General features: G+C 52.7%; 6 protein-coding genes across 6 annotated transcripts; 3 read left to right on the forward strand and 3 right to left on the reverse strand.

The window, feature by feature from the left end:
- Window positions 1-3,082: 3,082 nt before the first annotated feature.
- On the forward strand, window positions 3,083-4,835 carry B0H65DRAFT_296695 (uncharacterized protein). Its single transcript, XM_062823091.1, has 3 exons — window positions 3,083-3,226; window positions 3,296-3,496; window positions 3,605-4,835. Exons 1-3 carry the CDS (start codon window positions 3,184-3,186, stop codon window positions 4,696-4,698), a joined length of 1,338 nt encoding a protein of 445 aa, XP_062678677.1. The 5' UTR covers window positions 3,083-3,183; the 3' UTR covers window positions 4,699-4,835.
- Window positions 4,836-5,324: 489 nt separating this feature from the next.
- Window positions 5,325-6,513, reverse strand: B0H65DRAFT_296682 (uncharacterized protein). The gene is made up of 2 exons (XM_062823090.1): window positions 5,656-6,513; window positions 5,325-5,582 (listed from the first exon to the last, which is right to left on the reverse strand). The coding sequence occupies exons 1-2, from the start codon at window positions 6,013-6,015 to the stop codon at window positions 5,520-5,522; spliced, it is 423 nt and encodes a 140-aa protein (XP_062678678.1). The 5' UTR covers window positions 6,016-6,513; the 3' UTR covers window positions 5,325-5,519.
- Window positions 6,514-7,392: 879 nt separating this feature from the next.
- Window positions 7,393-8,747, forward strand: B0H65DRAFT_591606 (bacterial bifunctional deaminase-reductase; the record flags this gene model as incomplete). The annotated part of the gene is made up of 1 exon (XM_062831104.1): window positions 7,393-8,747. The coding sequence occupies exon 1, from the start codon at window positions 7,797-7,799 to the stop codon at window positions 8,745-8,747; it is 951 nt and encodes a 316-aa protein (XP_062678679.1). The 5' UTR covers window positions 7,393-7,796.
- Window positions 8,748-12,008, reverse strand: B0H65DRAFT_542068 (Sec1-like protein). Its single transcript, XM_062829197.1, has 5 exons — window positions 11,497-12,008; window positions 11,390-11,427; window positions 11,032-11,317; window positions 10,835-10,974; window positions 8,748-10,772 (listed from the first exon to the last, which is right to left on the reverse strand). The coding sequence occupies exons 1-5, from the start codon at window positions 11,534-11,536 to the stop codon at window positions 9,162-9,164; spliced, it is 2,115 nt and encodes a 704-aa protein (XP_062678680.1). The 5' UTR covers window positions 11,537-12,008; the 3' UTR covers window positions 8,748-9,161.
- A 2,016-nt stretch (window positions 12,009-14,024) lies between these two features.
- On the forward strand, window positions 14,025-16,275 carry B0H65DRAFT_296782 (permease for cytosine/purines, uracil, thiamine, allantoin-domain-containing protein). The gene is made up of 3 exons (XM_062823093.1): window positions 14,025-14,692; window positions 14,791-14,958; window positions 15,042-16,275. Exons 1-3 carry the CDS (start codon window positions 14,325-14,327, stop codon window positions 16,171-16,173), a joined length of 1,668 nt encoding a protein of 555 aa, XP_062678681.1. The 5' UTR covers window positions 14,025-14,324; the 3' UTR covers window positions 16,174-16,275.
- On the reverse strand, window positions 16,276-18,813 carry B0H65DRAFT_296773 (uncharacterized protein). Its single transcript, XM_062823092.1, has 2 exons — window positions 18,597-18,813; window positions 16,276-18,537 (listed from the first exon to the last, which is right to left on the reverse strand). Exons 1-2 carry the CDS (start codon window positions 18,702-18,704, stop codon window positions 16,378-16,380), a joined length of 2,268 nt encoding a protein of 755 aa, XP_062678682.1. The 5' UTR covers window positions 18,705-18,813; the 3' UTR covers window positions 16,276-16,377.
- Between the last annotated feature and the right edge of the window lie 699 nt (window positions 18,814-19,512).

Consider the following 19,512-nt stretch of genomic DNA (forward strand, 5'->3'; position numbering starts at 1 on the left):
GAGAATGGGAAGTATGATCGACAGACAAGAAAATAGGAGCGAGGTCCGTCAAGCGAGACTAGAGGTGGTTCGGGGAGGAAATCGAGGAAACGAAAACTGGTGTTATCGCTGAGAATCTGGCCCTAGCATCCAGTGACGCTATCAGTCCCCCATGACGAACCAAAAGGAGTCAAAAGGATTGACAGTCTCCGGGAGCGCTTGCTTCGCTGGAGCACGGGCGTGGTCTTGAAACTTTTTCGTTGCGGGCCGTTTGCCGGTTGGCTGGTGGCCTTCGTTGCTCAGTTCATCTCAAGAATGTCCCTGAAGACGACGCACAAGATGGGTCAAGATCGGGGTCGCCATGGGGCCAAGCGGGACGGGTTCCAGTGGGCCATGTGCAACGAATGTCTTGCTTCTGATCTGATTGGGCCCGGCACCAAAGTACCCTGGTGACGTCTGCGGCTGCCCTTGTGGCCAATCATATTGCAGTATTGGTGCTCAACCCCATGTCCGGCGTCACTTGCAGCATGCCCCTGAAATCCAATTGTTCGTTGCGCGCCTGTGAATCCTGATTTCCTTATGTCGCTCGTTCCATTGGTTGACATGGTTGGTTGGTGACATGTCCATTGTATCGAGGACAACAAAGCCGCAGACGCGCGCTTGACTGTTCAGTTCTTGATAAAAACCACAACGGCTCGTTTCTCACTCTGTCTATGAAACATCCTTGCGTAACTCAACAACGGACGAGCCCGTTGTGGCTCTTCACACGAAATGGTCTTAGTGCCCCTGAACGACCAGGCGTGCATGGCTGTACAACCGCAACCGAGCTCCGAAAACCACTCGGCGGAGATTTGTGCGTCCTCTAGTGTGGACTTTGGAAGCCTTGGACTAATTTCCGCTGGAACTTGGCACGCCGACCTTCCCTAGCACCCTCCTTTCTACTCTACACGACGCTATTGACGAGTAGTCGAACTCGTGATGGGATATGTATGCGCGATTGATGGATAAACGGACAAAACAAGTTGTGCCCTCACACTTTTGTTGTTCTTGTTCACGGAGGGCATGACGCAACAATGGGAAACAAAGACTTGGCAATGCGCCTGCATAATGCAATCCACGCAGCACAAGAAGGGCTCCGTCGCAACACTGCAGCAAAGTGCAAATAATGCCACCGCACCGGCAGTCAGCTGCCAAGCACGCGTCCTTGCATTCCTCCATAAGAAAATGCCGATAGATTTTCGAGCCACAGAAATGTAAAGCTAGAGTGAGGCGAGCCCAAGAAGAGGCGACAGATGTTGACTTTCCCAACTGGAGCTATGGTGTTTTCCGTGCGCAGGTAAATGGAGACTCGTTGGCGAGATTGTCCCGTCGACATAGGAGGCCTCTCTTTACTTCACAAAACCAGTACTTATCGCGAGTGCATGGTAGAGGTACTGTTGAGTGCCCAGCTAGGGTGCACGAGCCTCCTTCTTGTGGTGCGCGGGCCGTTCTGAGCTCCCGCTTGAACGCAAACATCGCGGTAACAAATCCGAGCTCAATATCTATCGCGGTGGTTGAAACAAGGGAGATTATATATAGGGAATTTCACTCAGAGTAGACTTCTTGCGGTTTGTTTATAAAGATAACCCGCCCGCACCATCATGGATCTGCCCTTTTTTCGGGGAATCAGGGGAATGATGCTGGTGGCATCTCCTCGGGCTTTGCGTGCGCCGTGGGAGCAACCTTTGATGGCCCACAGACCAAACAACAACGGAAGCCAGCAACCATGATATTTTTCGGATATACCTGAAAATAACACCGGTTTGTCTCGCTCCCATCCATGCCTGGGATCAGATAATGACCGAGCCGGTGGCCAGGGGCATTCCCTCAATGTTGCCTTACCCGCCGAGATGCTAAAATCCACCCCAAGGTTTCCCCGAAGATGGTACCTGAAGATTGCTAACAACCAATATCACCGATATCGCATGTTCTTGGACGGGCATACAGCTTAGAAGACGAGGCCCATCTGTCTAGCATCTATAAAACACTGAATGAAGACGGTACAGACCTCTGATGACAAGTCAAGACAGCCCGGTGTTGACATGGCCAAAAGCAGCTCTCCAATCCCGGACAAACATATTTCCCCAGTACAGCGTCAACTTGGTCAAGTACCTTGTTACCAACGGACACTTCCCGCAAAGAACGGCCTAGAAGATCGCGGCAGTTCCCCCGCACTTCCACTTTGGGGGACCTCCTCGAGGCGGATAAAGTGACCATATAGCGGGAGAAAGTGACCATATCTAACCCAAAGGAGAAGTGCACTCAACCTGCACCAACAGCACTACTACCGCGACCACCACTTTCCATCGTCACCTTGAAGTGAGAATTGAAGTTTTCAATCCCTGATTCCTCTCTGGCCTTTGAAGGTGTCGCAGTACAAACTTGAGAAGCAAGACTCGAACGGCTTAACGGGTTGAGATACTTGCCTGAAAGACTTGGGCTCCTAGGTGGATTCTGGCCTTGAGCTTCCCGTTACTTGGACCCTCTTAGCAACCGAACTAGAAAAAAGAAGGGCAATGGAAACTGGGTTTCAAGGCCATAGGGATCCGTTCTTCTCCTTTGACTATCGATTCTCATCTTCCGTCGCGGTCGCGTGTATGTGCGAAGATAGATTGTTGATGTCTTTGGCTGTAGTGTAAAGATGTATCTCCTTTGGGTTAGATACGGTCACTCTATCAGATTACACGGTCACTTTATCCGCCTCGGACCTCCTCCCCCAGGTTTTCCAGTTCCGCCGCTCCGACCCCACACCCCAACTCCGCCTTGGAGTTCATTTTTCTTCTTCACTGGGAGACCGGCCACGACATCCAATTGTTACGGGGTTAGTTCCGGCGGATGGTGGGAAGAAAATGGAAAAGTGTGATAGCAGCGTGTATGGTTTTCCCGCGTTCTCTTATCCTGGATCCCACCTCTTCGGTTTAGATCTCACTCTCGATACCCGGGGTCACATCGATGTTATGTGATTTAGTGGTTCATATATGAGCCAGCAGTCGAAAATGGATAGCTTTACTACTTTTAGCTGCCGAGGTGGGATACTATAACACAGCTTCGTCCTCTTCTTCCATGTTCGTGATTTGAACTTTCATTCTTCTTTTCTGTTCTTGGATCTTGACCTCCAGTTTGAATCTCAACATCACAAATACTTTTATCGACCAGCTTTACACAATGGCCGACTTCCGCGATCTCCGTATTGCCATCATCGGCGCAGGTAAGCTAACCAAGAGTTGTTTCCGTCTCACCAGATGACCGAGTATACTGACGTGGAAGAATCACACAGGAATGGGAGGATTGGGCACTGCCCTCGCCTTCGCCAAAAAGGGGTTCAAGAACATCAACGTCTACGAGACAGCGTCGAACTTGGGCTTCGTCGGTGCCGGTATCCAGATGCCTCCCAACGTCGTCAGGGTATTGGATCGTCTAGGTTGCTGGGAAGAGATCGAGAAGGAGGCCACAGATGTCAAGGAGACTAGCATTAGGCGTAAGTAGCAAGCAGAAACATCCATCCCTATTTCACATCACCTTTATTTTTACCCATCCCGGAGAATAGAACAGAAAAACTGATCAGGCCCCTTTTCCCAAACCACAGAGGGAAGCACAGACGAGGAGCTCGCTCACGTATTCATGCCCGACATGCGCGAGAAATACGGCTTCCCCCACTGCACCGGCCACCGCTCCTCCCTCGCTGGCGGCCTCTACAACGGCTGTCTCAAAGAGCCCGCCATCAAGTTCAACTTCGGCACCTCACTCGTCAGAGTCCTCTCATGGGCGCCCAAGCCGCGTATCCTGCTCAAGTCGCGCGCGCAAGACGAGCCCTTCGAAGTCGAAGCCGACATCCTTCTCGCCTCAGACGGCATCAAGTCCCTCACGCGCACGCAGATGCTCTCCGAGCTCGGTCTCACGTACGAGGAGGCAGACACGGGCCAGGCCGCCTACAGAATCATGCTGCACCGGGACCAGATGAAGGACGACCCGGAGATGCTCGCTTTGCTTGACTGCGACATGGCGGTGCGCTGGATCGGCGAGCGCCGGCACATCATCGCGTACCCCGTCAGCGGACACAAGATTTATAATTTGTCGACGGCGCACCCGGACACCAACTTTGCGGGCGCCACCAACGCGACGTACACGACGCGCGGCGAGAAGAAGGCCATGTTCGAGGTGTTTGGCACCTTCTGCCCGCTCGTGCAGCGCATGCTCGACCTGGTGCCCGAGGGCGAGGTGTGCGAGTGGAAGCTGCGCATCCACAAGACGCTTCCCACCTGGGTGCACGGGTCTGCCGCGCTGCTGGGCGACGCCTGCCATGCTACGCTGCCCCATCTCAGCCAGGGCGCCGCCATGGCTATCGAGGACGGAGCGGTCCTGGCCGAGTGCGTGAGCAGGATCCCGGCCGATAAGCTGGATGATGCCGAGACGGTCACCAAGACGCTCAAGGTGTTTGAGATGCTGCGCAAGCCGTATACGACCACCTTGGTGGACCTGGCGTCGCACTCGGGCCGCGTGCTGCATCTGGGTGAGGGCAAGGCGAAGGAGGAGCGCGATCGGCTGTTCCGTGACAACGGCAAGTCCGGCGTTGTACCGGATAAGTGGGCGAGCCCGGATGTGCAAAAGATGATTTATTCGCATGACTGTGTGAAGGAGGTGATTGAGAAGTTTGATGAGGTCTTTGCAAGCATTGCATGAGTGGTGGGAATCAGGATGTATGCATGATCTTGGTACTGTACTTTGTTGGCGGTATATCGGATGTAGCGCGGCGTAAAATGGTGTTTAGAATTGAGGCTTTACCTAACTTTACCTACTACCCATGAAACTGTGTCGAAACAAGCCGTTATCTCTTTTCAGCCACGCGTGAGGCATAAAGACCAAGAGGTAGCTGCGAACCTGTCATTGGCACCTTCATGAGTGCAAGAAAAAAAAGGTCCTATCCCTAATTACCTTGTTAACGTTTGCCCGCTCCTAAACACATCCGCGGGGTCGTAAACGAGAGCTGTCAGAGTGTAATAAAAGGCATATCAACAAGTTTTCATAATACACAGAGATATGCCAAGGGAACCTGATGGGAACGCAAGGAAGACAGTTGGATACTGGTATAGGAAGAAGAGAAAAAACCAACATAAACGTGTTGTAAAGTAAAACAAGCTAAAGCAACTGTGTAACCAGATTCCCCCCTTGCGCCTCCCAAATGCGTGAATCAATCAATCAAACCTTGTAGGCTCACTGAACTAGGCCTGCCCCCATTCCTAGGAAAACCTCGAGGCAGGGTGAAGTTTCACATGCCCGGCGTGAAACTGATTAGTGAGACGGTGCGGTTGATTTCGACCACCGCCTCTCCAACAGCGGCAAACGGACGGTTTTACTGTCCCCAGTCAAGGCAGCAAACATAACCCCCACGTTCATCCCTTTCCCGCATCAATTTGATGCTATTATTCTGTTATTATTCGTTTCTGACATGATCCCGTTACGGTAATAAGCGGTTGCGGATTGTGTTTCAAGTAGGACCGTGTTTAGAAGATGGCATCCAAGCAGCAGCAGACGGCGCAAGTACCCAGAATTGCCAAGCAGACGTTCTGGAAAAAGACAAGCCGATTAGCGAGGGTGATCTACAGCTAAGTCACGATAACTACCAGGAAGAAAACTCACATCAGAACCGCTCTTCTGTTCTACCGGCTGCTGCTGGTAATACCCTTGAGGCGGGGGTCCCTGCTGGTAATACGCTCCCGGTGGTGGTTGCTGTTGCTGGTAGTAGCCCATCTGCGGTGCCTGCTGGTATGGGCCTGGCTGTTGCCCGTATTGACCTTGCGGCGGGTATTGGCCTTGCGGCGGATATTGACCTTGAGGCGGGTAGTTGGGATCCTGAGGAGGATAGTAACCGCCTTGCTGTGGCGGGGGCTGGCCGTAGGGATAGGCACCACCCTGGGGCGGGGGAGTGCCGTAGCCGGTGTAGGCAGCCTGGGGAGGCTGAGGCTGGTTGTATGGAGGCGGATCTTGCTTGCCGGACATTGTGTCTGAGATCTCTAGTGGCTGTGTGTGCGACGCAAAGGTGATGTTGTGGGTTGAAAAGTTGGGCGCACAACAGTAGACGGTTTAGAAGGTGACGGGTTCTTGATCGCTCTCTAGATTTAAGACCCGAGTCGTTCGTTCGTTCGCTGGGTGCGGGGAAGGATCGAAATTGGCGGTCGATCTTCAGGTATTTGAGTATAGTCTGGTGGATATGGCCGAGACAGATGCCCAAGGTTACTAGCCGTTTCCGTTTGCGATTTTAGGTGTATGCTTGAAAGAAAAGAGGGGTGGAAATGGAGAGGGAAAATCGGTAGATTTTTGGTTGCGGGATGAACGGAGTTAAAAAGCAGCACGGGAAAGACGGGGAGGCTTTGTTTGTTCTTCCGAGGCGCAGCGGTGGTCGCGTGGCAATCTGCAGTTAAGCAGCTGCTAGTGAGCTATAAGCCACTATGCACGAGCACTGGCTTTCATGCAGCTATTAATCATCTTGCACTAACGGATGGGTATCTCTTACAATCACTTGCCCCTCCTGTCCTTCGAACCACATCGACATTGACGTCTCGCTATAACACCCATATTACACATCGAGTTGGTGGAATCCATTGTCAATGAAATGAGACATGGCTTGAAACGACAGGAGAAGTGGCCTCTTGCTGGCCAAGGCTAGAAAAGGGGCATCTCGAGTGGAAATTAGATAGCGATTTCGAGCGATTTAATGAAGCGTTGCCAAGTCCGGCAAGTCGAGGGGGTGGGAGTCATGATAACTTCCCTGTGGATCTTTGCATCTTTCGACGGGTTCCATACTTCTTCCATCGCTTCCTATAAATTTCCTCGGGTCCCAACATTCGTTCTCGTATCTCATAAGGATTGGCCCTGTCCTGTACTAAAGTCGTTGGGCCATCAAACCGTTGGTGTATCAGCTGTTGGTTATCCGTCTCTCCAGCTGCGCCACAGCGGTTTCGGCTTGCTCCCTTGAGGACTAACATTCCGTGTCGCTATTCGTTGGCTATGTGATGCGTGTTGTTCAAGAAGACGGATTGGAGTATACATGGTCTTTTGTCGATAAACGACTCTCTGTCCATGTGAAGATACCGCAAAGACGGGTTTTTCAGAATTCAAAATGCAGGGTTAAACGTGCCCGACAAGATGAAACCACCTACATGCTTCGTAGCGGCTGCCAAATGCAATTGCCAGGCTCTTAACCCTGCGTTCTCTGTCCGATTTGAATTCTGGATGACCCGAGATTATGCGGTAAGCGATCATCCCATGCGGCTCCGGGGATGAAGCCGAGACCGTAGGCGAGTTTGTACAAAGAGTTAAAGTCAAGCGTTATTGTTTGAGCGGATATGCGCGCTTATTATTTGTAACAATCTATGAGCTCTTGTAGAGGTAGTGTGTGCAAATGGTACTCTGCTAACATCTTGGCACGGTTAGTACTCCTGTGAGTGTTAGTGCACATGGTGAATCCACTGATTCCGGTCCGGTACACCTCCATCGTGAGCTTCACCAGTTGACCTTGGCATTCTCAACCACACACTCTCTTTTCAGCAACATCAGGTCTTGAGACTCACTACTTTTCTTCTCGGATTTCTCATCCACATGGTGTAGAACAGAGAAACCGGCGCATAACCTCTCGCAAAGCACCAAGCAGCTCTCAAGTCTCAACAATTCAAAAATAAGAGCTATAGTAAACGAGGGACCACCCACAAAATCACCTCATCAACAAACACCAACAACTCATCACCATTCCTCACCCCAGCAAGAAAAGGGCACAAATCATAATGAATTCCGCCGTCCCTTCAACAGAACCTCAAGGGACACCATCCCCCTCCGATGGTCTCCTCGACTTCCCCGCCTCCTCAGCCCTCAAACTCGAACCGCACCTGCCACCACCACCACCATCTCCCGCTGCCACCACCACCACCGACACCACCAAAAGCAAAACCAGTTCAACAAAGCCCTTCGTAACCCTAACCTTCGCCACATCCCTCGACTCCTCCCTCTCCCTCGCGCCCGGCGTCCGCACCACCCTCTCCGGCCCGCAATCCAAAGCCATGACGCACTTCCTACGCTCTCGCCACGCCGCCATCTTAGTGGGCGTGGGCACCGCCGTGGCTGATGATCCGGGGCTTAACTGCAAGATACTCTCCCCTTTTTCTTCTTCTCAAAGAGAGCAGCATCCCAACCAGCCCCGCCCGATCATCCTCGACCCTTCTGCGCGGTGGGAGGTTTCTGAGAAAAGTAAAGTAATTCAGCTTGCGAGACTGAAACAGGGGTTGGGGCCGTTTATCTTTACGGCGAGGCGAGTGGAGGAGGTGCCGGAGGAGAGGAGGGGGGTAGTGGAGGGGATGGGGGGTAAATACGTCCATGTTGAGGGTTTGAAGGTCAAGGGTGATGGAGAGGGGGAGGGGGAAACGGGTAGTGGAGAAAGTTTTGCGTGGGCAGATGTGCTGCGGACGATCAAGGAGGAAGGGTTGGATAGTGTGATGATTGAGGGGGGAGGAAGTGTGATTAATTCGTTGTTGGCACTGGAGCAAGGGGGAGAGCAAGAGTTGGTGGACTCGGTGATTGTTACGATTGCGCCGACGTGGTTGGGGGCTGGGGGTGTGCTGGTTTGTCCTCCGAGGGCGGTAGGGAGGGATGGGCAGCCGGCGCCGCCGGTGAGACTTAGGGATGTGTCGTGGCATCCGTTGGGGGAGGATGTGGTGTTGTGTGGTAAGATTCTGAGGTAGAGCTTGGGGGACAAAATATGAAGCCTCGCTAAAATCAACTCAGGGGTGTCTACCTGCTGTCACAATTCACTGACTCCGAGCTTATCACGCATTACCAACCTCCTGGGAGAGGTTATGGCGTCCAGCTCCGGGGGGTAAGGGCATAATGTGCATCATATCCACGTTGATTTACCTGACCACTTTCCCGAAAACGCCTCGCTATTGCTCACAACAGATGGGCATTCAAGCTTAGAACTTATTTTGACCTTTCCATCCATATTATTGTATAGTTGACGGTAGCCAATCGAATTCGAGGTGACCCAAGACACAACCACCAACAGTAACCTGCCCGACATTCATCTGAAGGCATCAAAATCATTCCTGCCTGCCGACCGCTTCCACCCTATAAGCCCGTTTCGTCCACATGTTCGATGCTCAAGACTTCTTCAATCCAAACAGATTTCTCTTCTTCTTTTCCTTCACTGGCTTCTCTGGCTTCCCGGCGGGCGGAGCTGGAGGCCTTGCGCCACTCCCACCAGCATGCGGAGGAGCCGCACCACTGTTGATTGTCATGGCACCCATTGCCTGCGTTGGGGGGTGTACCGATCCAGCTCCGGGGGGAGCGGCTGCGGGTGGCCGTTGCATGGGCTGTGGTGGGGGTTTCGGCTTAGCATAAAAGTGCTCAGGGACCTTGGGCTGCGGTCGGTCCATCGGCAGGCCGAGTCTTCTCCTATCCATCGAAAGGTCCTCCAGTTGTCTTAGGTATAGTTGTGGTGTGAGCATGTGGCTGGATACAAGATAGATGTCGCGGTTTCGCTTCTCCGATTCTTCGTAGCATATCCGCGCCTCTGAGTAGGTCGCACCACCGGCCATGAACACGATGACCCTTTGTCGATTCTCAACCTGCCGGCGATTAGCTGATGCCCACCTCGGTGCTGCCGAGCGGAGAGACCCTCCAGTTGCCAAAGCAGCAGCGTCGGCAGCCCCACCATCGGCTGGAGGCCGTGTAAAGGGGAAAGTCGCTGGGTCGAGACAGTTGTTAAACAGATCCTCAAGCATGTGCTTAACAGCCGGTTCGAATCGAGAGAGGAAATTTTCTTCGTCCGCCGGATTCTTTACTTGGGTCCGTGGGAATAACGGAGGATGCGGTTTCCGTTCCTCTTTCAGTTTCCGCGTAGGCCGGGCACCCAGGTGCTGGAGATTGGTGATTTTGACCTTTTCAGCGGGCTGCAAGGCCGCATGGCTAAGCAGCCTGTCAATATCCTCGGTGATAACTCCGTCGCGGTAAAGCACGTAGATGGCAATTAGCCGCAGCCGTTCCACCCAGGTAATAGCTTCATCATCCAAAAGCCGGACCATCTGTTCCAAGATGTCTTTGGGCTTCTTAAAATCCTCATCGAGACCCGTAGCCAGTGTCTGTTCGACCGAAGCGACGTCGGGCAACTTGCGACGCTGAAAGATGTTCATGGAATCCTGAGCCATGGTGAGGTGAAGCGAATAGGCCTCCTTCATTTCCTGGAACTGCGGCAGGCCAGCCAACATGTCCCTGATCGCATTCAAACTCGTCGTATCCTGGGTTTGGTTGGTGAAGTTGGGGTTCTGCTTGATGAAGTTTTGGAAGTCGCTCATGAGTTTTTCAATCGTGTCCTTCATATGCCGATGTCGGTTCTCGACCCACACCTTGTCTTTATCAGACAACTCCATGTCCTTCTCCTCGGCCTCTGGCGTGCCCTCGTTGACAGTCATGTGGAAGGTCACTTTGTCGCCATCCTGGATGGGAAGGAGGTCGTGCGCCATCGCCTGGTACGTGAACTCGTGAACTAATGGTGCCATCAAGTCCATTGACCTGTCCGCAATCAGTAGATATCCCTGTGGCCGTGTGGTTTGTGGCGGAAAGTCGCCCTTGAACTGTTTGTAAGCGTCAAGCTCGTCTTGTACGAGCGAGGCAAGGCGTCCGCATAGTGCGCTCGCACGATATTCGTTGTTCCTGGGTGCGAAGAACCTGATCTTTGGATACTCGCCCAATGTTATGCATACAGCGGCAATCTGCAATAGCTTTAGTCCATGGAACAACAGCCGGGGACGGACTGGACATGGATATGCCATACCTTTTGAGCCAGAGCGTCCAGATGTGGCATTGCAACGGCCTCGCAGCTCGGATTATACAGAATGGGAAAGCTATAAGGGTCCTTAAAAGACACCAGGTGTGACTCGCGAGGGAAGAAGTCAATCAGGAGCGGTCGCGAATCTACGTCGGCCTGATTAGCAAATACCCCTTGACATTGTCCAGGCCTAGGCAAGGTACCTATTTTCTGAGGAGCTGCGGCCAGTCGTGCCCTTAGTTCCCCCCCAAGAATGCCTGTCCATAGCACGGTAGAGTTGTTATAGCGGCCCTTTGCCAAATCAAGGATCAGGCACTCGACAATATGCGGACGAGGCGACAAAATGTAGATAGCATCCATGCCGGAATTCTCGTCTCTCGGTTCCTCGATTTGTTGTATATTAGCGATATTGACGTTGAGAATGTCATCTTCTTTGACGGAGTTGTCGATGATCTTTTTGGAGACGTCGTCGACTATCAGGATCCTCCACTATAGTCCACGGTTGTATCAGTATGGGGCTCCTGTCAGCGGCGGTGGAAGGAAGAGGGGAGTTGTGCTCACGTCGCGCTGGACAACACTCTTGATGGCATTGATAATGACTGTATGGCGAGGGGATTAGCAGCTGTTCTCCATGCGAAAGCCCACGCACCACGAGGATTGTCGCATACCATCATGATGCTCCTTGACTATCGAGGCTGCTTGGTCCATAACTGCTGAAGTGGATTCGAATGTTATGATTTGGGCAGAGCCGGCTCTTGCCTTTGTTTACAATCGGAAGCCCTCGGAGGATTAAAGAGCAGAGGATAATTGGCGTGGTTGTCGGAGTTGTGGTGCGTAGAGGCAAGACCATCCAGGTGCGACGGACGACTCGACGAGGGGATGGCGATGCGCGCGGCGGCGGTCTGTGACAAGGTGAGGCTGTTGTTGGTTGTTGTTCTTTGGTTGCCAGCTTTCAAAGGACGGATCCGGGGACAGGGAGAGCAAGCGGGACGGAACAAGGTCAGAATGTTTCCATGAACTCGGTGTGTGTTTTATTTCGTGTTAATTTCGTTTGTATGGGGGGGGGGAAGTGCTCATCATTCCCCAGCGAGCCGCGAGGTTCGAAACAGCCGACACGGCACGGTTCCAGGTTGAAGGAGGTCCGTCTCGCGGTGTAGCATTGCGGGTCAGGTACCTCCATAACTGGCGGGGACCATAGTTGTCCGGGTCATCGGTGCAGGGGTCTGACACTGGCGTGGTTCTGTGCGCTAGGGACCTCTTTGACAATCCATCTTCTCCGTGTTATCCAGCGACACGCCGATACCTCTACCGTCACCGTGATGATATTGCACCGAGTTCCACGCCGCTACACCCGGACACGACGAGAAGAGTGGGCTGGAAACTCCAACAGTCAACCATGAGTCTATGACGGAAGTCTCAAGATGATGTCCAATACAGTTCGTCCCAAAGGAATCGTGGGCGAGCCCATACATGGCTTTCAACGCGATATCCCTCTCGCCGTTTACCGGTAAAAAAAAAAATATATATATATATATATCAAGCTGAAGCTAGTTCCGACCGGCGAGACCCGTATCGACGGCCGCTTAAACAACACAACCCACGCGAGGACCGGCACGCTCCGACGGGAGCGAGCTCCAGCGCTCCATGGCCTGTACGGGCTTTACCCCACGGGCTCCCGAAGTGTGGAGTCTTCCCGGCTTGGCCCCACCTCGGCGCGGGCCCGACCCGTCTGCCACATCACGGGGGTCAGCGTCGATTCCATCAGCATCAGTGAATTACTCAAACAAACCCTGAGAAGAGATATTGACGACCGACGAGGGGCTGGGAAGCGGCTCTGTTGGCGATCCTGCAGTCGAGAACAACATGGAGCAGTAAGACTCCCGCTTGTACATCCTTGTCTTCGGAGCCATCCGCCGAGCCGCTATCCGTAACAGGCACCTTGGTGAGACATCATTAGGTGTCGATATGCCATCAAGGTTGGTGCTTCACTTGTCACTTTTGTCCAGGAATCGGCAAGCTTCGTTGGTTCAACCCCCCTCTTGTCTTGTCTCTTGAACTTGAATGAAACCTTGTCACGAGAGAGAGCGGGTAGACTACTCTGTCTTTCTTGACGACACTCTAGCTTCCAGCAACAAAAACCGAGTGGTTCGAAGCTGTCATGTCTGCGCATGAACATGCTCTTTTAGTGAGGGCTCCATGCCGGACTTGCAGACAAGACTCCGTCCTTTTTGGGTATAAATGTCGTCTGGGGTTGACTATCACTCGTTGGAAGGCGTACATTCAATCCTCTCACCTCCTGGTAGTTCCATCCCCATGATCAGCCGCATGCTGGGGAGTGTTAATTTGAGACACTCGAAGCCTGGTTTTCACTAGTCGGGGGTGCATCAGGCGGATAGGTAGGATGCTGCTTTCCTGCCGACTTCGCGGAGCTAAAGTGTAAAGGACCGACCCACCTGTCTAGGAGCATGGCGAAGATGGCCACCCAAGGAGTATCACTACCATCTTTACCGCTATCTAAAAAATAGTCTCGGACACCGGTGCGATGCTGGATCCCTAGGAGTCAGCAAACGACCGCTGTATATATTGAAGCGTGGGGATCTGTATCTTCCGCAACGTTATTTCTTCTAATTGGTCCTTCTCTCTCTTTTTTTTCCTCTCTGCTTTTCTTTCTTCCTTTCTCCCTTCCTTTCTCACTAAAGGGCAAAGTAGAGAGGAGAGAAGAAAACGACGGAGAACGCAACGAAGAACACGGCAATAGACAGCGATGAAGAAGACAGCGATGAAGAAGACAGCGATGGAGAAGACGGCGATGGAGACGGCGATGATGGAGGCAATGATGGAGGAGACAACGCTGAAGAAGGCGATGTTGAAGAAAGCGATGATGAGGAATGAGACGATGGGATGCCCGATTTAAGACGGCGATAACCTTATCGATAGGCGATATCGAGAGATATCGTGAATTATTTCAGGGAAGGACCCAGTGCATTCTGAGCGATCGTCCTACGAATTGACCACTCAAAAGCTAGCTTGGAAAAACGCCCTGACCAGTTGTAGGGCCGTATAATTGTGAAGAACGCTTCAGTAACTCCATGTGCACAGCATATTCAATTATTGATAGTAAGAGGCGCCCTGTAGTGTACTGAAGTACACCATGGCAAAGTAAAGTTTGTCCTCGGTTATCCAGGTTAACTCTTGAGGTTTACCGGCATAGCGGCTTCCACGAACATTGGGGGGGACTAACGATTCTTCGTTACCAACTATCAGGTTGTAAAATCTTACCAGATGGGATCATGATGAAAACTCCATTTATCCAGAAACCCAATTCACGCAGAAACTCGAAAGCCCTCGAGTCATAGTTCAAGCGGCTGTCAACTTCCCCCCCCTCCTCCCCTCTGCTCACCTCCCTTACCCTTCCCCAACCCAATCAAGATATTCGGTACCCCTTTCCACGCCCACACATCTCGAACCCATCTGGGTCTCTATCCCGGACCAAAAGATGTCTACCAACATTTCCACCCAAGATGACGAACCAAAGTCACAACACGGCATCGTTTTCCAGGATATCGAGTGCACAGCTGGCGGAGAGGGCCATGGAAAACACAACGACCAAGTAGAGACGACTACTCGACTCCGTTCACTATTTTGGCCGAATTCTCTAAGCACTAGCAAGGAGGGCGTCGTCTACGACAACCACTCCAAGGAGAATCCAAAGTGGTATCAGAAGCTGATCGACGCGTATCAGAAGCTGATCGACGCCGGTGTCGAGGAAAACGGGATCCAGCCGGTTCCGATTGAGGGGAGGACTTCGACGCAGTATAATCAGTTGTTTACTGTTTTCTTTACTGGTTTGTTGTGTTTACTGCCGTAAGTCGTTATCCTATCCTTCGGTCGTCGAGGGTCACAACCTAGCTTAGTGTAGCTGATCAGCTGCTAACTCGACATTCTTTTTGGCTTTTGAAAAGGGTACCAACTGGCATGCTAGCCACTCTCGAGTTTGGCTTGAGTCTGAGAGACGCTTCGTTGATTATCCTCTTCTTTGCGCTGCTTACATGCCTCCCGCCTGCCTTCATGGGGATCGGAGGGATGGAGACGGGCATGAGGCAGTTTGTGCAAGCTCGGTATTCATTCGGGTCAGTCCCAACTTCCACTTCATTAGACCTCTTCCTCCATTTCATAAGAGCCATCTCCTAACCAACACCCCTCTTCCTCACAGCCTCTACCTAGTCATCATCCCCCTCCTCCTCAACGCCGCCACCATAACCGGCTTCACCCTCATGTCCGCCATCGCGGGCGGGCAGACCCTCGCAGCCGTCAACCCCTCCCACGTCAGCGTAAACGTAGGCATCGTCATCACCTGCCTCGTCGCCTTCGGCGTCTCTCTCCTCGGCTTCCACTTCGTCCACTTCTGGAACCGATGGACTTGGATCCCCAACCTGATCGCCCTTGTCATCACCGTCGGCTGCGGCGGCCGCTACCTCCATCTGCAGTCCGAGCCTGCCGCACCGGCCACGGCCTCGCAGGTCCTTAACCTCGGGAGCCTTATAGCGGGATATTTCCTCACGTTTGGCGGGATGGTGGGCGATTATTCCATTTACCACAACCCAAGAGGCGCTCTCAGATTCAAGTCGTTCAGCGCCAGAGCCCGCATCTTCACCTACCTCTACCTCGGCCTGTTCCTCCCCTCTGTTCCACTTTTCATCTTGGGAGCCGCCATAGGCGGCGCCGTTCCCCAAGTTCCTGCGTGGCAAGCCGCTTACGCTTCGACGGGCATCGGGGGCGTGATGATGGAGATGCTTGCTCCCGCGGGCGGGTTTGGCAAATTCGTGATGGTGGTGCTTGCGCTCAGCGTAATTGGGAACATTGCCATCTCCATGTATACCATCTCGTTGAACCTGGAGATGCTGCTCCCGCCGTTGCCCCCTAAAGTAAGGGTCCATCGGTTTGTGTTTATCCTGGTGACGATGGCGGTCATGATCCCGTTGGCGGTAAGGACGGCGAAGGAGTGGCAGACTAGTTTGATCAATTTTCTGAGTGTCATTGGGTATTGGTCGGCGTGCTTTGATGCGGTTTTGATACTGGAGTTGGTGGTGTTTAGAAAGATGGACTATGCGAGCGTCGATCATGCTATCTGGAATGTGGGGAGGAAGTTGCCCCCTGGGGTGGCGGCCTTAGGTGCCTCGATACTGAGTTGGGCGCTGGTGGTCCCGGGGATGGCGCAGTCGTGGTATGTTGGTCCGATTGGAAAGAGGACTGGGGATATCGGGGTTGAGGTGGCTTTTGTGGTGACGGGCTTGTTGTATCTACCTTTGAGGTGGCTGGAGATCAAGATTCGGGGCGGATTCTGATGGACGACATGAGTACGACTAGAGTCCCGCTGGTTACAGACGGTCAACTCGGGTTGCTTAGGGAAGAAAACTGTAGAGGTGTATCTACCATAGCCATCAGGCACCAAATAATGAAAACAAACATGTCGGACACTCATATAGTTCAAGTCGAATATGTGACTCGGTTTATTATGGTGCTGATAAGCTTCCTGGTATCGACAGGTATTAACATCTTTCGAAGACCCTGTACAAGCCCTTGAGATTCGCGACCTCGAGAATGCCCGTCTGCATGAGCGACTTGGTGGCCACAAGCCTCGACTTGAAAGCCGGAAAAAGAACATGTTCCAACGCGAACCGAACATGGTCTCTGCGAGCAACTGTTTCGGCATCGACATCCTTGTCACCACCTTGCACAGCCGGCGGATCATCGGCACCGATAGTCGCTGGCAATCGCTCAGGGACATAGAACATGGCCAGTTCTTTGAGAAAGCCCTCGAAACAGGCCTTCTCTTCTGACCAGTCTACACGTGGTCCAAGCTCCAAGAGAAAACGCGGCAACTTGGCCATGGACGGCGTGTAGCCTTTGACCAGCAGTGGGATGCTTAGCAGCTCGCCGGCCGGAGAAATTTCAAAGGAGAAATACTCGAGAAGCATCTCTCGCCGTTCGACCAACTGATCTGCCACCAACTCGACGATTTCGGATACGTCCATCTCACCATCTCCGTCTTTATCGACTCCCCCAGATGCATCTGCTGTTGCCGATCTCTCGAATTCGGCGGCCATGCTCAGCAGTTCTCGAAGATCGAGGGGCGAATCAAAACGTATGGTACCGAAGTTTCCAAAGTCCGTCAACCCCAGTTGGTAGAAGTATTCATAGCATACCCGTCCATAGTCAACCAGATACAACTTAACGCCACCCTGGATGGCGGCAAGACGACGACGTTCATCTACAATGCCGACAAAGGTGTGATTGGCAAAGATCTCGGTCAGTTCGTGGTGCATCTCTTCGCGGACTTCGGCTCGCAGTTCGCGTACACTGATTAAGCGACAGGCAGTAGCCTCACGCTCGACTGTCTCGTAATTGATCATCTCGACGTCCTTGTTTGTGCCAGTAATGGTTGCTTTGACGCCAGACGTGGACGAAATTCCATCTCCTCTTACCCCTGCTCCCATGGTTGACGCCGGCGGTAACATGCTGGTTATCTTACGCATGTTGGCGTCAGTCCGCACAAGGCTGGATTCGTTGCGTGCTGGGGTCTTGCGGGCTCCTGAAGCCGCACCGCTGGTCTTGGATGGGGTGCTTGAAGACGCCTGTTGATCTGAGGCCGACCATGTGCCACCAGGGAGAAGGGTTTGGGTGAGAAAGGTCCGGCTAGTGTCGACAGCAGCCAACTTTGATCGGATGTGCTCGCAGATGGCCTGGATGATCTCGTGTTCGTTTAGGAAGTTCACTTCGCGTTTCGTAGGGTGAACATTAACATCAACCCGCTCAGGGGCAATTTCTAGGCTGAGGTAGACAAAAGGGTGGCCGTTCTTGGGGAGAAAGGAAGTATATGTTTGCTCAACTGCCTTTCGAATGTTGGAAGACTCGACACATCTGTGGTTGATGAAGAGCAGCAGAGTTGTCTTTTTGAGATTGTAGTTCGCGTTAGTCGCCAAGCCCTTTGCCTTGAAGCCCCAGCGGTCATCGGATGTTGAGTATTCGATGAGTTCGTTGGCAACGCTGCCTCCGTATATCTGCCGGATTCTGTCGGTGCTCGAAGCATTGGCCTGAATGGCAATGCTTGTCGATGACTCGCCGTGCTTTTTACACGAGAAAGCAACGTGCGAACAATGTACAGCATAGCGGCCAACCATGTCGATGATCTTGTTGTACTCGTCAGAGGTAGATCGAAAGGCGCGCCGGCGGGTTGGAATGTTATAGAACAGGTCTTCGACGGTAATCTGCGTGCCTTGTCGACCAGCGACGGGCTTTGGATCAGGCGACTGGCCGGGTTTTGCGGGAACCAGCTTTCCGCTCCCGTAGTGAGCACGCCAGGCGCAGTTGGATTCGTGAGTCTTGGTGGTGACGGTCAGGTGTGCAATGTGGCTTATGCTGGCAAGAGCCTCACCGCGGAAGCCGTATGTTGAGATGGACTGAAGATCCTCGAACTTTTGCAGCTTGGACGTAGTAAAGCGTTCACATAGAATGGGCAAATCCTGCTTGTCAATACCGCAACCATTGTCTGTGATCTGGAGGAGTTTGAGGCCACCGTCCTTGACCACAATCTCCAACGAGGTAGAGCCGGCATCCACGGCATTCTCCATTAGCTCCTTGAGAGCATGAACAGGAGCAACAATGATCTCGCCAGCGGCAATCTTGTTGACAACGTCTGGGTCAAGGGGCTACAAGTACAGGTCAACAATTTCATTGTCTTGGGAGATGGAGGAGTGTATTTTCTTACCCTGATCCGACGTGGAGCATGGCCGCTGTCATCGTCGAAAACGCTCGCCTTGCGCTTTTCACCCCTTGGGCCATCAATGGCCATTGCATCAGCCATTGCATCAGCCATTGTCAACAGTAGGCACAGTTGAGACCTATTAGGCTCGTCCGTTATAGCTGTTGGCCGTCTCACAAGAGGTAACGACCGCGTGAAGAAGCCGTCAAGTTTCCTCTGCTAGACGCGCTGGGCGGTTTGCAGGTGGTTTGCTACTAACAATCACGGTCCATCTGTTCCGAAGGGAAACGTGATACCGTGAAGCTGCCACTCCACCGTGAGCAGCGATAGTCTATGGTCAAGCTAGGACACCGCGAAGGAATGAAGCCAGTCCTACTTTCCTCGACGGACGAACCTGGAGACTCGCGGTTGAAGTTGAGGTTGTTAGTTGTACAAGGCAGGTACGAACGAGATGCCTACAAGTGGAAGGCAACAGCGGCTCCCGGTCCCTTAAGTGACCAATGCGGCGGCCCAGTCGACACTGCCGTGACAGCTTACAGGCGCAGTTAATAGTGGACCTTGGGCACGTGCATAACGGTCCATAGAGGATTGGGTATGAGGTCTTCGACCAACGGAATTGTCACCACCAACAGTTTTCTCATCATCCTTCACACACCAGACGTACGAGGCAACCCACTATTACCCTATTCAAACCACGGCTGACGAACATTGCAAATTTGACGACCGCTTCAATCATCCAAAGAAATGCGGGTCCTTTCCACTTCACCCAGCCATGTCTATGGCTATGGGTTTATGAGTCTACATCTTTGGCTTCTGCGATGCGGTTCACGACCACGGATACGCGCCTGGGTTTACAAAGCACGACACTTCACGAATTGACGGAACATACAATTTTGTTCTACTTTCCTGTTGCCTGTCTGAC

This window comes from Neurospora tetraspora, assembly GCF_033439725.1.
Source record: "Neurospora tetraspora strain CBS 560.94 chromosome Unknown B0H65scaffold_7, whole genome shotgun sequence".
Classification (NCBI taxonomy): domain Eukaryota; kingdom Fungi; phylum Ascomycota; class Sordariomycetes; order Sordariales; family Sordariaceae; genus Neurospora; species Neurospora tetraspora.